At 37.8% G+C, this 18,171-nt stretch overlaps 1 protein-coding gene across 4 annotated transcripts in view; it reads left to right on the top strand.

Annotated features, from left to right (window-relative positions):
• The first annotated feature begins 2,384 nt into the window (after window positions 1-2,384).
• The window catches only part of LOC109405544 (zinc finger protein hangover), a 140,082-nt gene continuing 124,295 nt past the window's right edge, over window positions 2,385-18,171 (top strand). For 2 of the 4 annotated variants that reach the window (XM_029868098.2, XM_029868096.2), the window contains exon 1: window positions 2,387-2,798. In XM_029868098.2, the coding sequence (XP_029723958.1) occupies window positions 2,670-2,798 (129 nt within the window). In that variant the 5' untranslated portion in view covers window positions 2,387-2,669. Of the gene's footprint in view, window positions 2,799-18,171 lie in introns of all 4 variants that reach the window. The other 2 variants (XM_062845953.1, XM_062845952.1) reach the window with 2 other exon arrangements.

The raw sequence follows: 18,171 nt of genomic DNA, 5'->3' as shown, positions 1-18,171 counted from the left end.
CTGGGCAGCGGATCTGGCCCTCTATCCAGCGCATTTTGCCCGACGCACGGTTGAGGAGAAAAATCAATTTTCGCGTTTCAAAAATTCCGATTTTCAACTGCACGAAGAATACTCAATGCCCATCTGCATCAGTTCGTTGAGGACAGATGTTTTTATGGGAAAGATATGATAGTTATTCCAGGAGATGTTTAGGAAATTCGGATCAATTTTGGAAACCTAGCTTTCTAAATCATCTCAGAGCAGTGGTTTTCCATATCTATATGTCTATATTTTGGGTTTCATCGACGTTTTCGTAAATTTATTGCTACAGTTGCCCCCTAAAGACCTAACTTTTTTCAGTCTTGAAGTACTCGTAAAATATTGCAATCACAAAAAAAAACAGTAAAAATTAAAAAAAAATACGAATTACAAAACATTGACAAACAAAATAATATAAGGTTTACATCTTTAAAATCTTGCTTTTAGGGGGCCTCTTCTAAAATGTTTGCCCCGGGCCCCCCGAAGCCTAAATCCGGCACTGCCTGGAGGTATCTCTGGAGCTGCTAAATAAATCTCCAAGAGAAATTGCTGGGGGCAGCACCGAAGGATTTCTTCCCGTGAGTAATTCCTTGATAAATCTTTGGAATTAATTCCTGGGAGAATGCTGGAATTAATTACTAGAGGAATCCCAAGAGGGTACTCCTGAAAGATTCACCGAAGATTGAGGAGTCTCTGAAAGGAACCCTCATAGCTATTCCTTGTAGGATTCTCAAAAGGAAACTCCTGCAGGATTTGCCAGATAAAAATCGTCGAGAAATTGTTAAATGGATTCCTTGCATAATCTGCAGAGGGAATTTTCAGAGCACTACGAAATTTTGGAGGGTACTCCAAAGTGAATTGCCAGAGGAAGCATATAAAAAAGAACACATCCAACAAGGATTCCGGTAGCTTGATCCGAAGCTTCATGCGAATACCTTTTTTTTGGCCACAGTAGTATTCATTCAGTTGTAAGACATTCTAGGCGTCTCAGAGCAGTTAAATGTCCACATCACGTCGTTGCTCTGGCAGCTGATGATGTGAATTCTGCAGTGTAGGTTTCGCGCGTGGATCTGGGCCTAGGTTCCGGCTAAAAATCCACAACACTAATAACCAGAACATTTCAAAACAAATTGTCTGATGTAGAAAAACACGGGATAAAACAAAGTGGAAATGAAAAAGATGAAGAATTGTAAACATGTTTACATCTGAATATCACCTGTCAAGCAATATCACCTAAAGCCCAGTGTGAACGGTTTCGTGATATTGTAATATCACTTTGCTTGTATCATGATATAACTCTGTAGTCTGAACATGGCATAAGGGAGCGTCCATAAATTACGTCACGCTTTTAGGAGGGAGGGGGGGTTTAGCAAAATGTGACAATCCATACAAAAATTTCAGAGGTCTCATACAAAAAGTGTGACATAGGGGGGAGGGGGGGTTGAAAATGAGCAATTTTTGCGTGACGTAATTTATGAACGCTCCCTTACCTGATGCTGGAAAACAGTTCCCCGGAATAATTCCACTGTTTTTCCGTCATTTATCGGCACACACTAAGATCAGCTCGGTATTTTTCCCATCTTTTTACTACGAAGCAAATTACCACAGTTGATCATGTGCGTGAAGCGCCGATTTTTTAACATGGGGAAGTATAGGAAGTCAATTTTAAAATGCTTCTAAAAAATTCAAAACATTATTTAATTAAAAACGGATTGATGTACGGGTTAAGAATCTTCGTTTTCTACACAATCAGTACCTAATCTGGGAAAAAACTTTTTAATCAAAATTATATGCTAAAAAGTTTGCTAATTGAATTTCTCATCACGTACACCAACCCGCTTTTAATTAAATATTGTTTTGAATTTTTTAGAAGCATTTGAAAACTGACTTCCTATTGGGGACTACGAAGCAAATTACCACAGTTGATCATGTGCGTGAAGCGCCGATTTTTTAACATGGGGAAGTATAGGAAGTCAATTTTAAAATGCTTCTAAAAAATTCAAAACATTATTTAATTAAAAACGGATTGATGTACGGGTTAAGAATCTTCGTTTTCTACACAATCAGTACCTAATCTGGGAAAAAACTTTTTAATCAAAATTATATGCTAAAAAGTTTGCTAATTGAATTTCTCATCACGTACACCAACCCGCTTTTAATTAAATATTGTTTTGAATTTTTTAGAAGCATTTGAAAACTGACTTCCTATGCTTCCCCATGCTAAAAAATCGGTCCTTCACTCATACAGTAAACTTTTTCCAGGTGGCAGCAGCGTACCTTCGAACTCTCGAATGCTTCCCCATGCTAAAAAATCGGTCCTTCACTCATACAGTAAACTTTTTCCAGGTGGCAGCAGCGTACCTTCGAACTCTCGAATTGTGTTCTTGTAAACAAACGTCAAAATCTTTTGCTTTTTCAGTTTGTTTCGTTTCAGAAGCGGATGGGATTGGAACTGAAAGTGCAGGACCATGTTTTCGGTGATGGGTCACCCGGGGGGGCCCGGATGTTTACGATATTGTTAAGTGAAAATCGAATAATATTATAAGGAACTGAAAGTTTTTCGTTCCATTGGACAGCTGTGTGCAAAAGCAATCACAGTAATCAATCTAATCAAATAGACAGCTTCCAGCGGTGCGTCGGACAGAACAGACATGGTTGTGAGAAGGAAGAATTGTCGGCTGTGCCTGGCTCCGGAAGAAGAGTGTGTTCCAATTTTCTCCAACTATGCCGCCGATCGGCAACGTTTGGATCAGAAAATTTTCTCCTGCGTACGGATCAAGGTAAGTTGAATTTTCAATTGTTTGTCTATCAGAAGCTCAAGAATTATAAAAACATGAATTTGGAAGCACCTTTTAGTGGGAAAGCGAATCCTTCCCAATGAGTTGAGAAAGTAAGAGGCCATCTTGGTTTTACTTTCTTGCGGAGAAGGATGAGTGCGGATGGTGCGGGACGTCTCGGATAGCTTCTTCTTGTTAGCGGTGAGGAGGTTAAATATATGCCGCTTGTATGAAATACAGCAAAACAAAATTTTGGCTATTCCGGCTTCCGGAGCACCGCTGCTTCGCATCGCGCATGAGAATACCAACACGGATCGATAGCTGGTGAGGCAATTGTTTCTTTATGCATGCCTGATGTGCAAGGCAATCTCCTCTTCTTAATTGCCCTCCGACGTACCCCTATCTGACCTGTGCCTACCCTGAAGCCAAATTTCCTTTAATATGTGATGATTATTTTTCTAATAGGTAGTACTTTATTGTTCAACGTAAACCTGTCAGTTACATTAACTTTGACAAAGTTAAGAATCAAGTCAAGCACTAGATTATATTTTAGTGCGTTTTCATAGTAATAGTTATTTGTAATTAAATTTGTAATTGAATAAATTTTATTTATTAACGAAACGATACCCTGTTGGCTGTGAAACCTTATTTCAGGTCAAGGAAAGGCACATTGATAAATACATACTTAAGGAGCTAGTAACTGAATTACAGTTTGCAAGTGTAACTAACTCTAACTAATTGTAGATAAAGTCGTGAGAGGAATGTAACTAAAATCACAATGTTATTATGTTTCCAGTTCAAAACCGAATAAGCCACATTTTTTCTTTGACTTCCGCTGCTTTTGCCTTGCGTTAAACACAATGTCGGAAGTGGGGCGCTGTATAGAGCACCAGGTGTACAATACAGCGCCCCACTTCCGACATTGTGTTTAACGCAAGGCAAAAGCAGCGGAAGTCAAAGAAAAAATGTCGCTAATTCGGTTTTGTACTGGAAACATAATAGCTTCTTCTTGGTTACAGGCTTCTAATGGCCTGTCTGAAGATGACATAGTTGGTTTTTGCTTGATTTGTAAGGGGAGCTCATTCCATGTTAGAGCCCCAGAAACTAGGATGTTTTTCTTGTGGGATGTCGTATGCCTAGGGATGGTAAAGGATCTGGTGCGTTCCTGCGTCCCCCGCTGTAGGTGCTCCATCAGGTAGTTCGGCACATTGTTGGTGTAACCTTGCCGCATGAAGCAGCATATGCGGTTACGAAAGTTCGTCGCTGGGTCATGTCCGTTATGGTGTGGCGAAGCGCTGCGATGGACTCTGCGGCGCATCCTGTATACAAAATGTACCGTAGCCTTGAAACATCGGTTTAACTGCTCCAAGTGCTGCTGACAAGCCAGGGTAATACACTACATCACAATAAGTGAAGAATGGCATTGTGTACGCCTTCTCTTCGCAAATTGTTCGAAAGCTTTTTGGCCCGAAGGTCCGATGAGAAGAAACGTTCGCCGTAACGCTTTTTAGCGTCAGACACCAAAACGGCTGCTCTAGCACGTTTTTAAAATTTAATGTAGTCTCGCCAATTTGCCAAGTTTTTCAGAAATATCGGTGGAATCCCATCTGGTCCTGATCCTTTGTTGACATCTAAATCCTTCAGACCTGTCAATATGTCCCGTAACAAAATTAGGTTGACACCAATATCACTGGTCAAATCGGAAAACTGTGTGAAATATTCAAAATCACGATCTGCATCCGAAAGTTTACTATAAGTTTCTTGGAAAAAGGTTGCAAATTTGCTCGGAATTTTCGCCTACTTTGCCATCCAATGACATTTTTGATGGAAAAATACTCGAGTTCAACCTAGTTTTTGCACAATTGAAGAATCTCTTTGCGCACGATTTTACTTCATTCTCGGTTTTCCTGTTATACTCTTCAAGTGCAGCCGATACAGCTAAATTAAGATGATCACATGCACTCAAATACTTTTCTAAATTTTCTTGATTTTTGTTTTGTCTGTAAACTTTGTGAAATTTTTGTTTTCGATTTTTTAAATTGATAATTTGCTTGTTGAACCAGACTGGATTTTTAGAACTATTATTTCGACGCTTCTTTATGAGTGGAACCTCAGAATGAATTATTTCCATCAATGTTATAAAAGACTTCTACGGCACAGTCTACTTCGCAATGTTTCAAAGCGGATTGCCAGTTTGTATTATTTAGTTTAATTCTAATGTTGTCATAATCGGCATTATTGTAGTCAAGTCATAGACATCTTCATATTCCCAACTATTTATGAAAAGTGAACCGTTCAGTACCTCAAGATTTGTAATACAAAAACTTACAATAGTTTTCAAATCGGTCCACTAGGTTTAGGATTACCGTAACAGCACTTCTAAGAGCAACCTTAACGGCGGCTACTATTCGAGCAACCCGCGCAGCGCTACCATTTTGACTTAACCACCCTTCCCCTTAACCAGCAATCAAATTAGGGCCGATTTCTTCACCCGGGCTTAAATTTTAAACCAGGCTTAGCAAAATTTTAAGCCGGGCTTAACTTTTTTTCGATTTCTTCACCTCGGCTTAACCACTAAACCCGGTTTAATAAAGCTACGGTTTACGTTAAGTGTGGCTTATTTTAAGCGGTGCTCTGAGGTAGCTTAGCAGCGCTAAGCCAGGCTTAAGCCGCAAATTGCAGAGTTTGGGTTTCTTCACTTGCTTCATGAGTAAATTTTTGAAACAGCAGAACATATTTTTAATTAAATATGTACATTTAGGAACTATACAATTGTAAAGCGTTTGGATACGGATGGAGGCGATGATAAAAAATGATAATCTACAGCCGGCGCGTCGCCAATATAAAATAGGGTGCGGGCACCGGTTTTGGCCAGTCTAAGGGAAATCATTTTTATAAAAATAACCAATAATCCTATGAAAACAACCAATGCGTCAAAAGAAAGGCTTCAATCTATATTTTGAAGGAAAAATGCAGAAATCATGCCAATACTTGATTTTTGTATTAAAAGTGGCACTGGCCAAAATAGAAGCTCTGCCGCAGTTTTGGCCATATTCTTAAGTTTGGTTTCTATTTTGGCCAATCACGTGTATTTCTTATGGGAGTGGCCAAATTAGAAGCACCCTGGCCAAAATAGATATATGGGAGCAGATTTTTTAAGGAAATATATTTTTTTCTTCCAGTTTTTAATCAAAATGTGTGGTTTTCACAGCTGTAATCATCATATTGTATTAGGATCTACTAGTAAAAAATAAATTTACGCCGATTTAGATCGCAACAGGCTCAATACCGCACTATGGCCAAAACTCCGGACTGGCCAAAACTGAAGCTTCTACCCTATTCAACATCGGTTTTTTGAAACAACCAAGTTTTAGGGCCGATTTCTTCACCTACCCGGCTTAACGACGTAAGCCTGGTTTATCTTAAACCACACTTAAAGTTAAGCCAAATTTTTAAGCCAGGTTTAAATATTTGCATTTCTTCACACCGGCTTAGCAAATGAAGGCGATGGCTTACGCTAAGCCAAGCTTAACGAATTTTCCCATATCATTCCAGTGACTTTCCAATGGAAACGTCATTTTAAGGGCGGACGGGACGATCGAGGAAATACCCGCCATTGCTCTGTGGCTACTAAGATGGTAATCTCAGATTCTACTTCATATTTTGCAACAAAAACCTATCATTGTGTATGCTCACTTGCAGTGCATATGCTGATTGGTTTTCAGCAGCTTCAGTGCGATAGAACTCGAGATTACCATCTTCAAAATCGCGAGGCAAATTGTTAGAAAGAGAGGCAAGATAGGAAAAATAACACGGCGTCCCGTTTCACCTTAAGCCGCCGATATTTTGAATTACCCGTTATATGCAGTATGGAGTAACAACAACAAAACATCCGCTGAAATTTGAGCAGGAAAAACGAAATCGCTCGGTAAATTTTTCGGATGCAGAAGGAAATTAATAATGATGAACTACCTAGACTGTTGATATTTTACCCAACGCTAGTATCGAAGATCTTCGATTTAGTACCTGCTTCATATGATCGTTCCACAACATTTGGTGTTCGAATTTTCATTTCATTGTACAAAGTTGGAGTGCCACATTGCAGAAAAGGCGTTGCAATGTTGCTTTATGTTTTGATATCCAAATTGCCTTCAAATAATAATCTTCATTATCGCCTTGTTAAAGTTGCATTTCGATAGTGACTTTTTGAAAATGTGTTGGTCGTGTGATGTTTCAGAGTCTAGACCATTTTTCGAAGATGTTTAAAATTTTGAACTGTTTACATTCAACGAAAGCCACAGCAAAGTTCAAGTTCAACTAGAAACTGAAATCTCTTAAGGAGTGTAGAATTAGCCTTTAAGTTAAAATACACATTTCCTCTAAGATTCCTCCAGGAATTTGCCTTGCGATTCCTCCAGGAATACCTCCAGGGGCTCCTTCAGGAATTTTTCAAGGACTTTCTCTAAGGGGTCCCTGCGGGAATTCCTTCAGAAAGTTATCTACGATTCCTACAGGAATTCCTGCATGAATTTCTTCCAGGGATTCCTCAGGAATTATCCCAGGGATTCCTAGAGGAATTTCTCCATTTTGTCCAGGAATTCCTTTGAGATTTTACCAGAGATTCCTTCAAGAATACCTTCAAAGTTTCCTCTAGCAACTCTTCCAGGAATTCCTTTAGGATTTTTTAAAAGGATTCTTTCAGAGATTTTTCCACTAGATCATCCAGGAATTTCTTCTGGAATTCCTCTGAGATTCCTCCCAGAATTCCTCAAGGAATTTGCCCAAGGATTCCTCTAGGCACACCTCCAGGGGTTCATTCAGGAATTCTTCCTGAATTTGTTTAAGGAATCCCTTCAGGAATTCTTCCAGGAATTTATTTCTATTTATTCCTACACATTTTTTCCAGAAATTCTTGCAGGAATTTCTTTCGGGGATTCCTCTAGGAATTTCTTCAAGAAATTCTCCAGGATTTCCTCCATGGATTTCTCCAGAGATTTCTTCAGGGATTACTCCGAGATACCTCCAGGATTTTTCCAGGGATTCCTCCAGAGATTCATCCAGGAATACATCCAGAAATTTCTTTCGGGGAGCCCTTCAAGCATTCCTAGAGGAATTCCTTTATGTTTTTCTCCAGGAATTCATCTGAGATTTTTCCAGAAAATCCTTCAAGACATCCACCAGAAGTTTTTCTAGGAATTCTTCTGAGATAGCTCCATGAATTTTTCCAGAGGTTCCTCTGAGATTCCTCCAGATATTTGTCCAGGAATTCTTTCAGGAACACCTCCAGTTATTGCTCCAGAAATTCCTCCAAGAACTCATTCAGGAACTCCTCCAGGGGTTCCCCCTGGAATTTCTTTAAGAGATTTTTCCAGGAAACTTCTTTCTAGGAATTTATCTGTGATTCCTCCAGGAATTCCTCTGCAACGAGTTGCAAAACATTTTTGCAGTGAAAAACAAATCACTAGAATATGATTGTTTCTATCAGTACCATCGTGCTTATGAATCATATTGCAATTTTTTTGGTATAGTATGAAAAACTAGTCCGTTGTGATACGGCAAGTATAAATCAAATTTCATAGTGCTGAGTTGCGAAAAGATATTTAAAATCCACTTGCGTCATTTTTAGGTAGTGGACTTATGTATTTTCGGCAGTTTTGTTTTCGTCGTCATAAAAGGTTTTTTGAAACCTATTGAACTCAAAGTTGGCCACAAATCCTTCCAAATTAAGCTGAATGATATGGCAATGTTTCAGGCATTTTGGCCAACGAAAAACCCCCACGACAAAAAGAACAAACCTGCCGATAATAGCCATCGTCACCCTATTAGGTATTCAAAAAAAGTCATGTTTAGAAGTACACCACGACTAATACTTTTTTATATTTAGAACTATGAGTCAAAATGTTGAATATTCGATGGGCTAAACGTGCTTTGAACTAAGTTTCTGTAAGAAATCAGTGTGTAAAAAGTTATTTGAGGATTTTTTTTAGTGTAATTTGTTTGTTAAAAAAATAATATCTCTTGAACCATAACATTGTTCATTGTGACCTGACATTATGGAAAGGACTGGATTAAAATAAATAGAAGCTTCATTTCAAATGTGCTTTCGATTTCCAAATCAGGGTGACAAATTTGCAAACACGGTGCCTTTTTGAAGACTTTCAATCTAATGTAAAAACTTGATTGTCTCAAAAACCGATGTTGAATATTTTATATTGACGACGCGCTGGATGTAGATTATCATTTTCTATATGATCGTCTCCATCAGTATCCAAAAGTTTTACAATTGTATTGTTCCTAAGTGTACAAGTTTCATTAAAAATATGTTCTGCTGTTTCAAAAATGTATCCATGAAGCAGGTGAAGAAACTCAAACTCTGCAATTTGCAGCTTAAGCCTGGCTTAGCACTGCTAAGCCACCTCAGAGCACCGCTTAAAATAAGCCACACTTAACGTAAACCGTAGCTTTATTAAACAGGGTTTAGGGCCGATTTCTTCACCTACCCGGCTTAACGACGTAAGCCTGGTTTATCTTAAACCACACTTAAAGTTAAGCCAAATTCTTAAGCCAGGTTTAAATAATTGCATTTCTTCACACCGGCTTAGCAAATGAAGGCGATGGCTTAAGCTAATGTCGAATTCGTTTATTCCCGACGGTGCACTGCACCGGTGTAGCAATTGACACCGGAAAAACGAACGGTTTCGGTGCAATTTGTTGACAGCTTATGATGGTATTAGTAAGGGCCGATTTCTTCACCTCGGCTTAATCGGTAAGCCAGGCTTAGGGCCGATTTCTTCACCTCGGCTTAACGCGTAAGCCAGGCTTACCCATACAGTTAAACCTGGCTTAACGCCTAAGCCAGGGTGAAGAAATCGCCCCTAAGAGCGCGTGAGCGCGTCAATGAAAACAATAAAGGATATCAAATCAATGTTTTCATGATTTCCGTGATGAACTAAATTATTTTTATTTTTTACTTTCTATACACAATTGAACAATTTTAAAAGTTTTCAGTAATCCTCTTGTACATAATAAACTTGTAATGATAAATGTTACTGGAAAATTGTTATCCAATGTTTTAACACTCCTACATTATTTATCTTCTTCAAATTCTTGTATTCTCCGTGCAGTTCAAACCCGGAATTTTCGACTAGCGAAGTTGGATTTTTCTCCAAATTCGTGCGTCGGACCTAACTTCGGAAGTGGTGCGCTGTATAGCGGACCAGGTTTACTATACAGCGCACCACTTCCGAAGTTAGGTCCGACGCACGGATTTGGAGAAAAACCCAACTTCGCTAGTCAAAAACTCCGATTTTCAACTAAATTGAGAATAATATCATAATTTTTCAATTAAAAGTTACTTTTTAGAATTTAACAATTTCCGCTGCCCAATAAAAAAAGTATGCTAACATACAATTGTAAAGATCTACGTGCACAAATTTAACACAAAAAATGTTAAAGGCAGTTCAATAGAAAACGTTTAGCTACAACGTAAAAAGGAAAATAAATAAATGCTTTTTAAAACATAACGTTATTGAAACGCAACTCATATTAAAAACGCTTTAATTATCCTTTAGTGACATTTGTTTGACTTTCAATGTAATTCAAAAATTCAATATTTGTTGTAAAAAAAAATAGAATTTACGGTTTTTGAAACTGTTTTTATTTTATTCTGGGCATATCAATTCTTTATTACTTAATTTTTTTTCATACATCATAGATCACCATGCGACAGAAAATTCTAATGATTAAAATCATTCAATTAATCCACATATTTTTGATAATAAAAAAAAGTGATGGGAAAAATATACGTTGAATCAACTCTTTGAAATTTTATGTTACCGATAAATTTAAAAATTTATTCCTCAGAAGTTGTAAGACGTGATAATTATCGATCAAGTTTAAATAATTTTTAAACGCACAGATTTGCTGTTTGGAAATTAAAACATCTCAAAATAAATGAATATCCAAGAAAACTGTATACCTAATGCCGAAGAGAAAATCATCATTCTTACCAAAACAAAATCACGATACAAGTTCAGCGATATGCATGTGTTGGTAAAACTAGCTTTGTACCTGCTACACCGCGCTCAAACTGGGTGTAGCATTTTCTTGCACCGGTGCCAATCGGGTGTCAAAACAGAACAGTACCTGCGAATAAACGAACGGTTTCGGTGCAAGTTTGCTACACCCGGTGGCAAAGCGGTGCAGCCGGTGCAAATAAACGAATTCGACATAAGCCAGGCTTAACGAAATTTCCCATGTCATTCCAGTGACTTTCCAATGGAAACGTCATTTTAAGCCGCCGATATTTTGAAATGCCCGTTATATGCAGTATGAAGTAACAACAACAAAACATCCGTTGAAATTTTAATAGGAAAAGCGGAATTGCTCGGTAATTTTTTCGGGTGCAGAAGGAAATTAACAATAATAAACTACCTAGACTGTTAATAGTTTACCCAACGCTAGTGTCGACATTGCAGAAAAGGCGTTGTAATGTTGATTTTATGTTTTGATATCCAGAATCGCTCTTGCCGTGACAACTCTGGTTGTGAATCAAACAATTGCATTATGATTCATAATACAACCTAAATCAGTTGCTTTATGAATCATATGGCAATTGTTTGGTATAGTACGAAAAACTAGTCCGTTGTGATACGGCAAGTATAAATCAAATTTCATAGTGCTGAGTTGTAAAAAGATATTTAAAATCCACTTGCGTCATTTTTAGGTAGTGGAACTTATGTATAAAATTTGTGAATATAATTAGTCATTCCGATCCTCATATAATGTATTACTGTATAGTAATATGCCGATTCGTTCGTTGGGGGCTCGTTAGGATGGGCTGTCTCGTTGATTGGGGGCCATACACAAATTACGTCACGCTCTTAGGGGGGAGGTGAGGGGGTGTTTGCAGAACGTGACGACTCATACAAAAAAATATGAGGTCCAATACAAAAAGTGTGACATAGGGGGTAGGGGGGGGGGGGGGGGTTGAAAAAGGTAGATTTTTGCGTGACATAATTTGTGTATCACCCCTTGAATGTTCACTGGTTGGGGCAAAACCCAACTAAAAAGCACTGTCAGTGTCAAAATCGATGTCAAAACGAGTTTGACGTCTGACCGCCACTGCATCGCAGCTCCTATACACTGAGAGATCAAAGTACTCTTTAAAGAATGAAAAAGTACTTTTTTCGAGAGTAACTAGGTGAACTCATAAAAAGAGTAAACGGTCTTTACTCTTTAAAGGGTAAACTGCTTGTACGTCAAATCAACGTGTGATTTTTACTCTTTTTCTGGAACGATTTCAAATTATGAAGAGAGTAAAATTTACCCTCTTTTTCATTTTATGGGGACTTTATGAAATTTTTGAACTTTTCAATAAATAAATAAAAAACAACTTTAAAATATTTTTTTTTGCAAACTTTTTATTAATTTTTGTTATTTTACCTTTTAATGTTTATTTATTCATGTGGGCTTTGCCAGTCGGACCACGGACAACTTATATTCCCGCGCCTGGTTGAAGGAATCCTGGGCCTAACTTTGATCCAGGTGGAGATTAAAAGGAAGGCCACTCTCGGAGCCATCGACATCCTAATGAAATACAGAATTTACTAATTAGTTCGCGACTTAACAACGCTGTTGAATATTTTGTTTCACTTACCCGCAAAAACCAGCAAAATCACTTACATCAGTACTGGATGCACCTCGAAAATGCTCAACAAAATTTTCACTCATTGAAGAGTACTCGGTTGGAATTAAGATAAGGGCAAAATTTACCCATTTTCAAAATTTGACAAGTACCCTTTATTTTGACAGTTTCATATACTAGCAAAAAAGGGTACTTTTTATTCCTTAAAGGGTAATGCCGGATTCGCAGTGTATACAGAACGTTTGTGCAAGTACACTCAGCGAAGTAAACTACCGAAATTCATCAAAATACCTTATGAAATTTAGCCATAACTGTAAAGTATGGATGCTATAAGAATACCTTATGAAAATTGAACATGCTTATTATGACCTAATTACATAACATAAACTTATGAAAAGAGCAGAAAAATCACAAAATGATGCAGACTGGAATCGATCCATGAACGTCGAGATCACTGAGCTCGTGCCCAACCCACGCGGCTATCGACGCTTGAGAATATCGTGTTGCTAAATGTGTATAAAAGCCAAACTGTGAGTCGATTCTGCATCATAGACCGACCTTATGAAAATCGTTCTAGCCGTTATGAATTGTTTAAAGGCTATTTCATAAGTTAGACCTTATGATAATCTTAGGTTTATTTGCCTGAGTGTATGTGAGTGTTTCGTGACGTATTTCTCGTCACTTGCGTGTGCCTAGAGCATTCGGGTCAGTTGTCAGCAGGGATGCCACATATACAGATTTTTCTGTAATCATGCAGATTTTTTTGCAGCTTTTCATACAGAATTATGTATACCAATATTACAGATTTTTGGAAATGATACAGATTATACAGATTTTTCAGAAACTTACAGAATTTCAAACAGATTTTTCGCGAAATATTACAGATTTCATACAGATTTTTGCCAAAATATGGTGATACAGATTGTAAAGATTTTTGAAAGGCAAAATACAGATTTAAATGTGGCAGCACTGGTTGTCAGTTGCCCCAACGAACGAACACGGTTCGCTAATCGGGGCGCAGTCGTGACCCAAACAGCGAATCCAGCTGTGAAAGGACCGGATTAAAATAAATAAAAACTTTAATGCGAATGTACTTTCGACTTCCAAATCAGGATGACACATTTCCAAAACTATCAACACGGTGCCTTTTTGAAGGCTTTCAATCTAATGTAAAAACTTAATTGTCCCAAAAAACCGATGTTGAATATATTATATTGACGACGCGCTGGCTGAAGATTATCATTTTCTTTATTATCACCTCCATCCGTATCCACACGTTTTACAATTGAATCGTTCCTTATTGTACATGTTTTATTAAAAATATGTTTTGCTGTTTCAAAAATGTATCCATGAATCAGGTGAAGAAACCCAAACTCTGCAATTTGCGGCTTAAGCTTGGCTTATCTCTGCTAAGCCACCTCAGAGCACCGCTTAAAATAAGCCACGCTTAACGTAAACCTTAGCTTTATTAAACCGGGTTTAGTGGTTAAGCCGAGGTGAAGAAATCGAAAAAAAGTTAAGCCCGGCTTAAAATTTTGCTAAGCCTGGTTTAAAATTTAAGCCCGGGTGAAGAAATCGGCCCTTAGTGGTTAAGCCGAGGTGAAGAAATCGAAAAAAAGTTAAGCCTGGCTTAAAATTTTGCTAAGCCTGGTTTAAAATTTAAGCCCGGGTGAAGAAATCGGCCCTTAAAGTCTTCAAAAAGGCACCGTGTTGATAGTTTCGGAAATTTGTCATTCAGATTTGGAGGTCGAAAGTACAATTGCATTGAAGTATCTATTTATTTTAATCTGGTCCTTCCATAATTTCAGGTCACAATCAACATATTTTTATCTCTTATGGTTCAAGAGATATTATTTTTTCAACAAACAAACTTAGGTTGACACTAAATAAAAAAAATCTTCTAACAACTTTTTATACACTGATTTTTTACAAGTAGGCTCAGTGTACCAGTTATGGCTATAGTACCTCAAATTCGCCATAATTGATTTTCAACCTTTAACGATGCAAATTATCAAGAAAAAATATGTGAACAATCGATCACGTTCATAAAAGATGATTGCACTCATTCAAATTTAACATTTCGCTCAAATTATGATAGAAATAAATCATTTTCCTTAAAATTTCGGCTTCCTTGCACCCTATTTCGCCATAGTGTACCAGTTATGGCAAATCCCATAAGGAATGCATGTAAATAGTGCGAAGTGGAACCGAAATTAAAAAGTATGTCCATAACTGGTACAGGGTTCCTATCATTGGCACACGCCGAAATAAATAGTAAAAGTGGATTTGGCTCAGATTTTATATTTTTCCTGTAAAGTATGAAAACAAATCTATCATTTGACATATCGTCGACATTCGTCGGTCTTCTTCTTATTTTTGTAGAAGTAGTTTTCCTTAGGTAGTGCGATAACTGGTACAGGCACCCTACTTAGTTCAAAGCACGTTTAGCCCATCGAATATTCAACATTTTGACACATAATTCTAAATATAAAAAGTATTATTCGTGATGTACTTCTAAACATGACTTATTTTGAATATCTAATAGGGTGACGTTGGATATTATCGGCAGGTTTGTTCTCTTCGTAGTGGGGGGTTTTTGTCGGCCAAAATGCCTGAAACATGGCCACATCATTCAGCTTACTTTGGAAGGATTTAAGGCCAACTTTGAGTTTAATAGGTTTCAAAAAACTTCCCATGACGAAGAGAACAAAACTGCTGTACAAGAACTCCAATTATTTTCAAAGAAATGTATTCAATTCATGCATATACTTTTCGTGGCATATTGAAATGAGGCGGGAAATATATCAAATTTGTTTTAAATGACTTCGTGAGTGACAAAAATAAGATTCGCATTAGAAACAACATGGGACTGACATGCGAAGAGGGGCAGTGAATAGCTGGTATTATACTTTCAGATTATGTAATAAAAATGTTCAAGTTTTGATCACCCACAATGTATACAGGGTGTTAGGTTCCTGAGTGCAAACTTTTTAAAGGGTGGTAGAGGACCATAAAATGGTGAAAAAAAATTTTCTACGCATATGGTCAAATCTCAACCGTTACGTAGTTATTGAACTTTCCATGTTTTTGACTCTTATGGCTTTGACTGGCTATTGTAGTGTCTACCTAATGGTTGTGCGCATAGGATATCTACCTACATGAAATACTATTCATTACAGTACCTAAATATGTAGGTATGATTCATTACACACTTATTTCTGAATTGCCTGTTCGGTACTTTTTTGACGAGATTATAACAGCAGTACGATCTCGGTAGTTTCGGTAATCGATTTTACTGAGGTTCAGTAAAACAACTGTCAAAATCGTATGGAAAAGGTAAACAATGCATTTTTGCTGAACGAGTTCGGTGCTCAGCAGTTTTAATCTCGTCAAAAATTTACCGAACTCGGTAATCAAAATTAAGTGTGTATGTCTACCTAAGATAGTATAAATACGGGTGGTCATTGGACCACACAGCAGATACTGCACAAGCCTTGGACTTGTTAACATGTCTAATATTCTTCTTTTGAAGGATATAAAAGCTATAACTTGAAATTGGTCAAACTTATCACAGTTTTTTAATTCTTATTCGATAGATTATTGAGGTGTCTATCAAACGGCATCTTTGAATCGATTGGTTTTTTTTTTATTCCTTGTTGGGTATCTAAGTCACTGCGACCAGTTGATAGATCTATTGTGACATATGCCCCATTTTTATTTAGCTTAGTCAAGTCGACGTATCACCATTGGTATTGGTAATAATCAGACTTTGACCAGAAGCGATATCCCAACACGGTGCCACACTTCGAATGAATTGGACCACCGTATTTGGGTTTGTCCTCCAGACATCAAAGGGTTCTATTAGCCCTTTGTCGAAGAACTTAATTCTTTTAGTTATAACTGCCGGACAACGGCATAACAAGTGTTCCGAGTCTTCTGTATCTATGCCGCACAAGCGACATACATCATCTTGAAGTTTTCCAATAACCTTCAGATGATACCGGCTCGGACAATGACCTGTTAAGAGGCCAGTTAAAGTACTAATATCTTTTTTGGAAAGTTCCAGAATTTTGCGAGTGTTTGCAACGTTTGGCTTTATAAAACGCTTAGACTGCCTCGCAGTTGTGGTGTTCTCCCAAATGGATTTTATTTTCTGCTGTTCCCAAGCTTTAAACTCCATTCTGAGAGAACATCCAGATATGCTACAAAATGGTTCAGGCCCTATGAATTGATGAGACGACCCAAGTCTTGCTAGCATATCGGCTTGCTCGTTTCCTTCAATTCCACAATGTCCTGGAACCCAAAACAGCTTTACCTGATTACGGCAAGCCAATTGTTGAAGTGATTGGATACACTCCCAAACATGTTTTGAAGTGCATGATGCTGATTTCAAAGTATTTAGAGCTGCTTGACTATCAGACATTATGCAAATTTTTGAATGCCTGTAATTTCTACGTAAGCAGATACTACAACATTCTAAAATTGCTTGAATTTCAGCTTGAAAAACTGTTGGCCACTTACCCATTGGTATTGATACAATAATCCCTGGGCCAGTGACACCTGCTCCGACTTGATGATTCAATTTAGAACCATCAGTGTAAAAAACGATCGATCCTGGTTGTAGCTGTGGGCCACCATTTTCCCACATATTTCTCCCAGGATTGATCACTTGGAAAGAACGCTGAAAATTGTATCGTCTGCTCATCCAATCACCATTGCTTGTGACTAGCGAGTTGATACTAATTGTTTTTTGAATACTGAGGTGTCCTCTCAGGTCACCTTCAAAGAGGTTTTTTGATCTTTTTAGTTTCAAAAGACTCTTTGCAGCTTCTAATTGAACAAAGTGATGCAATGGAAGTAGGTATAGTAAAGTGTCTAGCGCTTTAGATGGAGTACTTCGCATTGCACCAGTAATTGAAAGAGTAGCTATCCTTTGAAGTTTTTCCAGCTTCTTTTGAGCTAACCTTTCATTAGTTTTTGGCCACCAGACCAATGACGCGTAGGTAACTCTGGGTCTCACGATCGCCGTGTAAATCCAATAGATCATTTTCGGCTTTAGTCCCCATTTTTTACCAAATGTTTTTTTAGTTATCCATAGAGCATTTATAGCTTTAACAACTACTTGCTCAAGATGTAGATTCCAGTTTAGTTTATTGTCAAGATATACACCGAGATACTTGACTGAATCTGAAAGTTCCAAAAGAGTTCCTTTCAATTTCAAATTACTTATCGATATTTTTCTCTTCCGCGTAAAAGGTACGATCGTGGTTTTAGAAGGATTCACATTTAGTCCTTCTTTTTCGCACCACGAAGAGACTAAATTCAAGGCAGTTTGCATTCTGTTAGCGATGACATTGTCATATTTGCCACGAACTAATATGACTATATCATCTGCGAAGCCAATTATTTCGAAGCCTTGTGCTTCCATTTTTTTGAGAAGATCATCGACTATCAAAGACCACAATAGAGGTGATAGCACGCCTCCTTGTGGGCACCCCTTCATTGCTTTAACTCTAATAGAGGAGCTGCCAAGGGTTGATGATATTTCTCTTTTTGATAACATTTCGCCAATCCAATCAACAATGCATCTGTCAAAACCACGTTTTGTCATAGCATTCTTCATTGAAATGTAAGACGTGTTATCGAACGCTCCTTCAATATCGAGGAACGCAGCAAGTGAAATCTCTTTTGCTTCGAGTGATTTTTCCAATTTTGTAACCAGGTTGTGAA

The sequence above is a fragment of the Aedes albopictus genome, chromosome 1 (assembly GCF_035046485.1).
Source record: "Aedes albopictus strain Foshan chromosome 1, AalbF5, whole genome shotgun sequence".
In the NCBI taxonomy this organism is placed as follows: domain Eukaryota; kingdom Metazoa; phylum Arthropoda; class Insecta; order Diptera; family Culicidae; genus Aedes; species Aedes albopictus.
The sequence above is the reverse complement of the archived record's forward strand: the minus strand, read 5'-3'. Positions and strand labels throughout refer to the sequence as shown.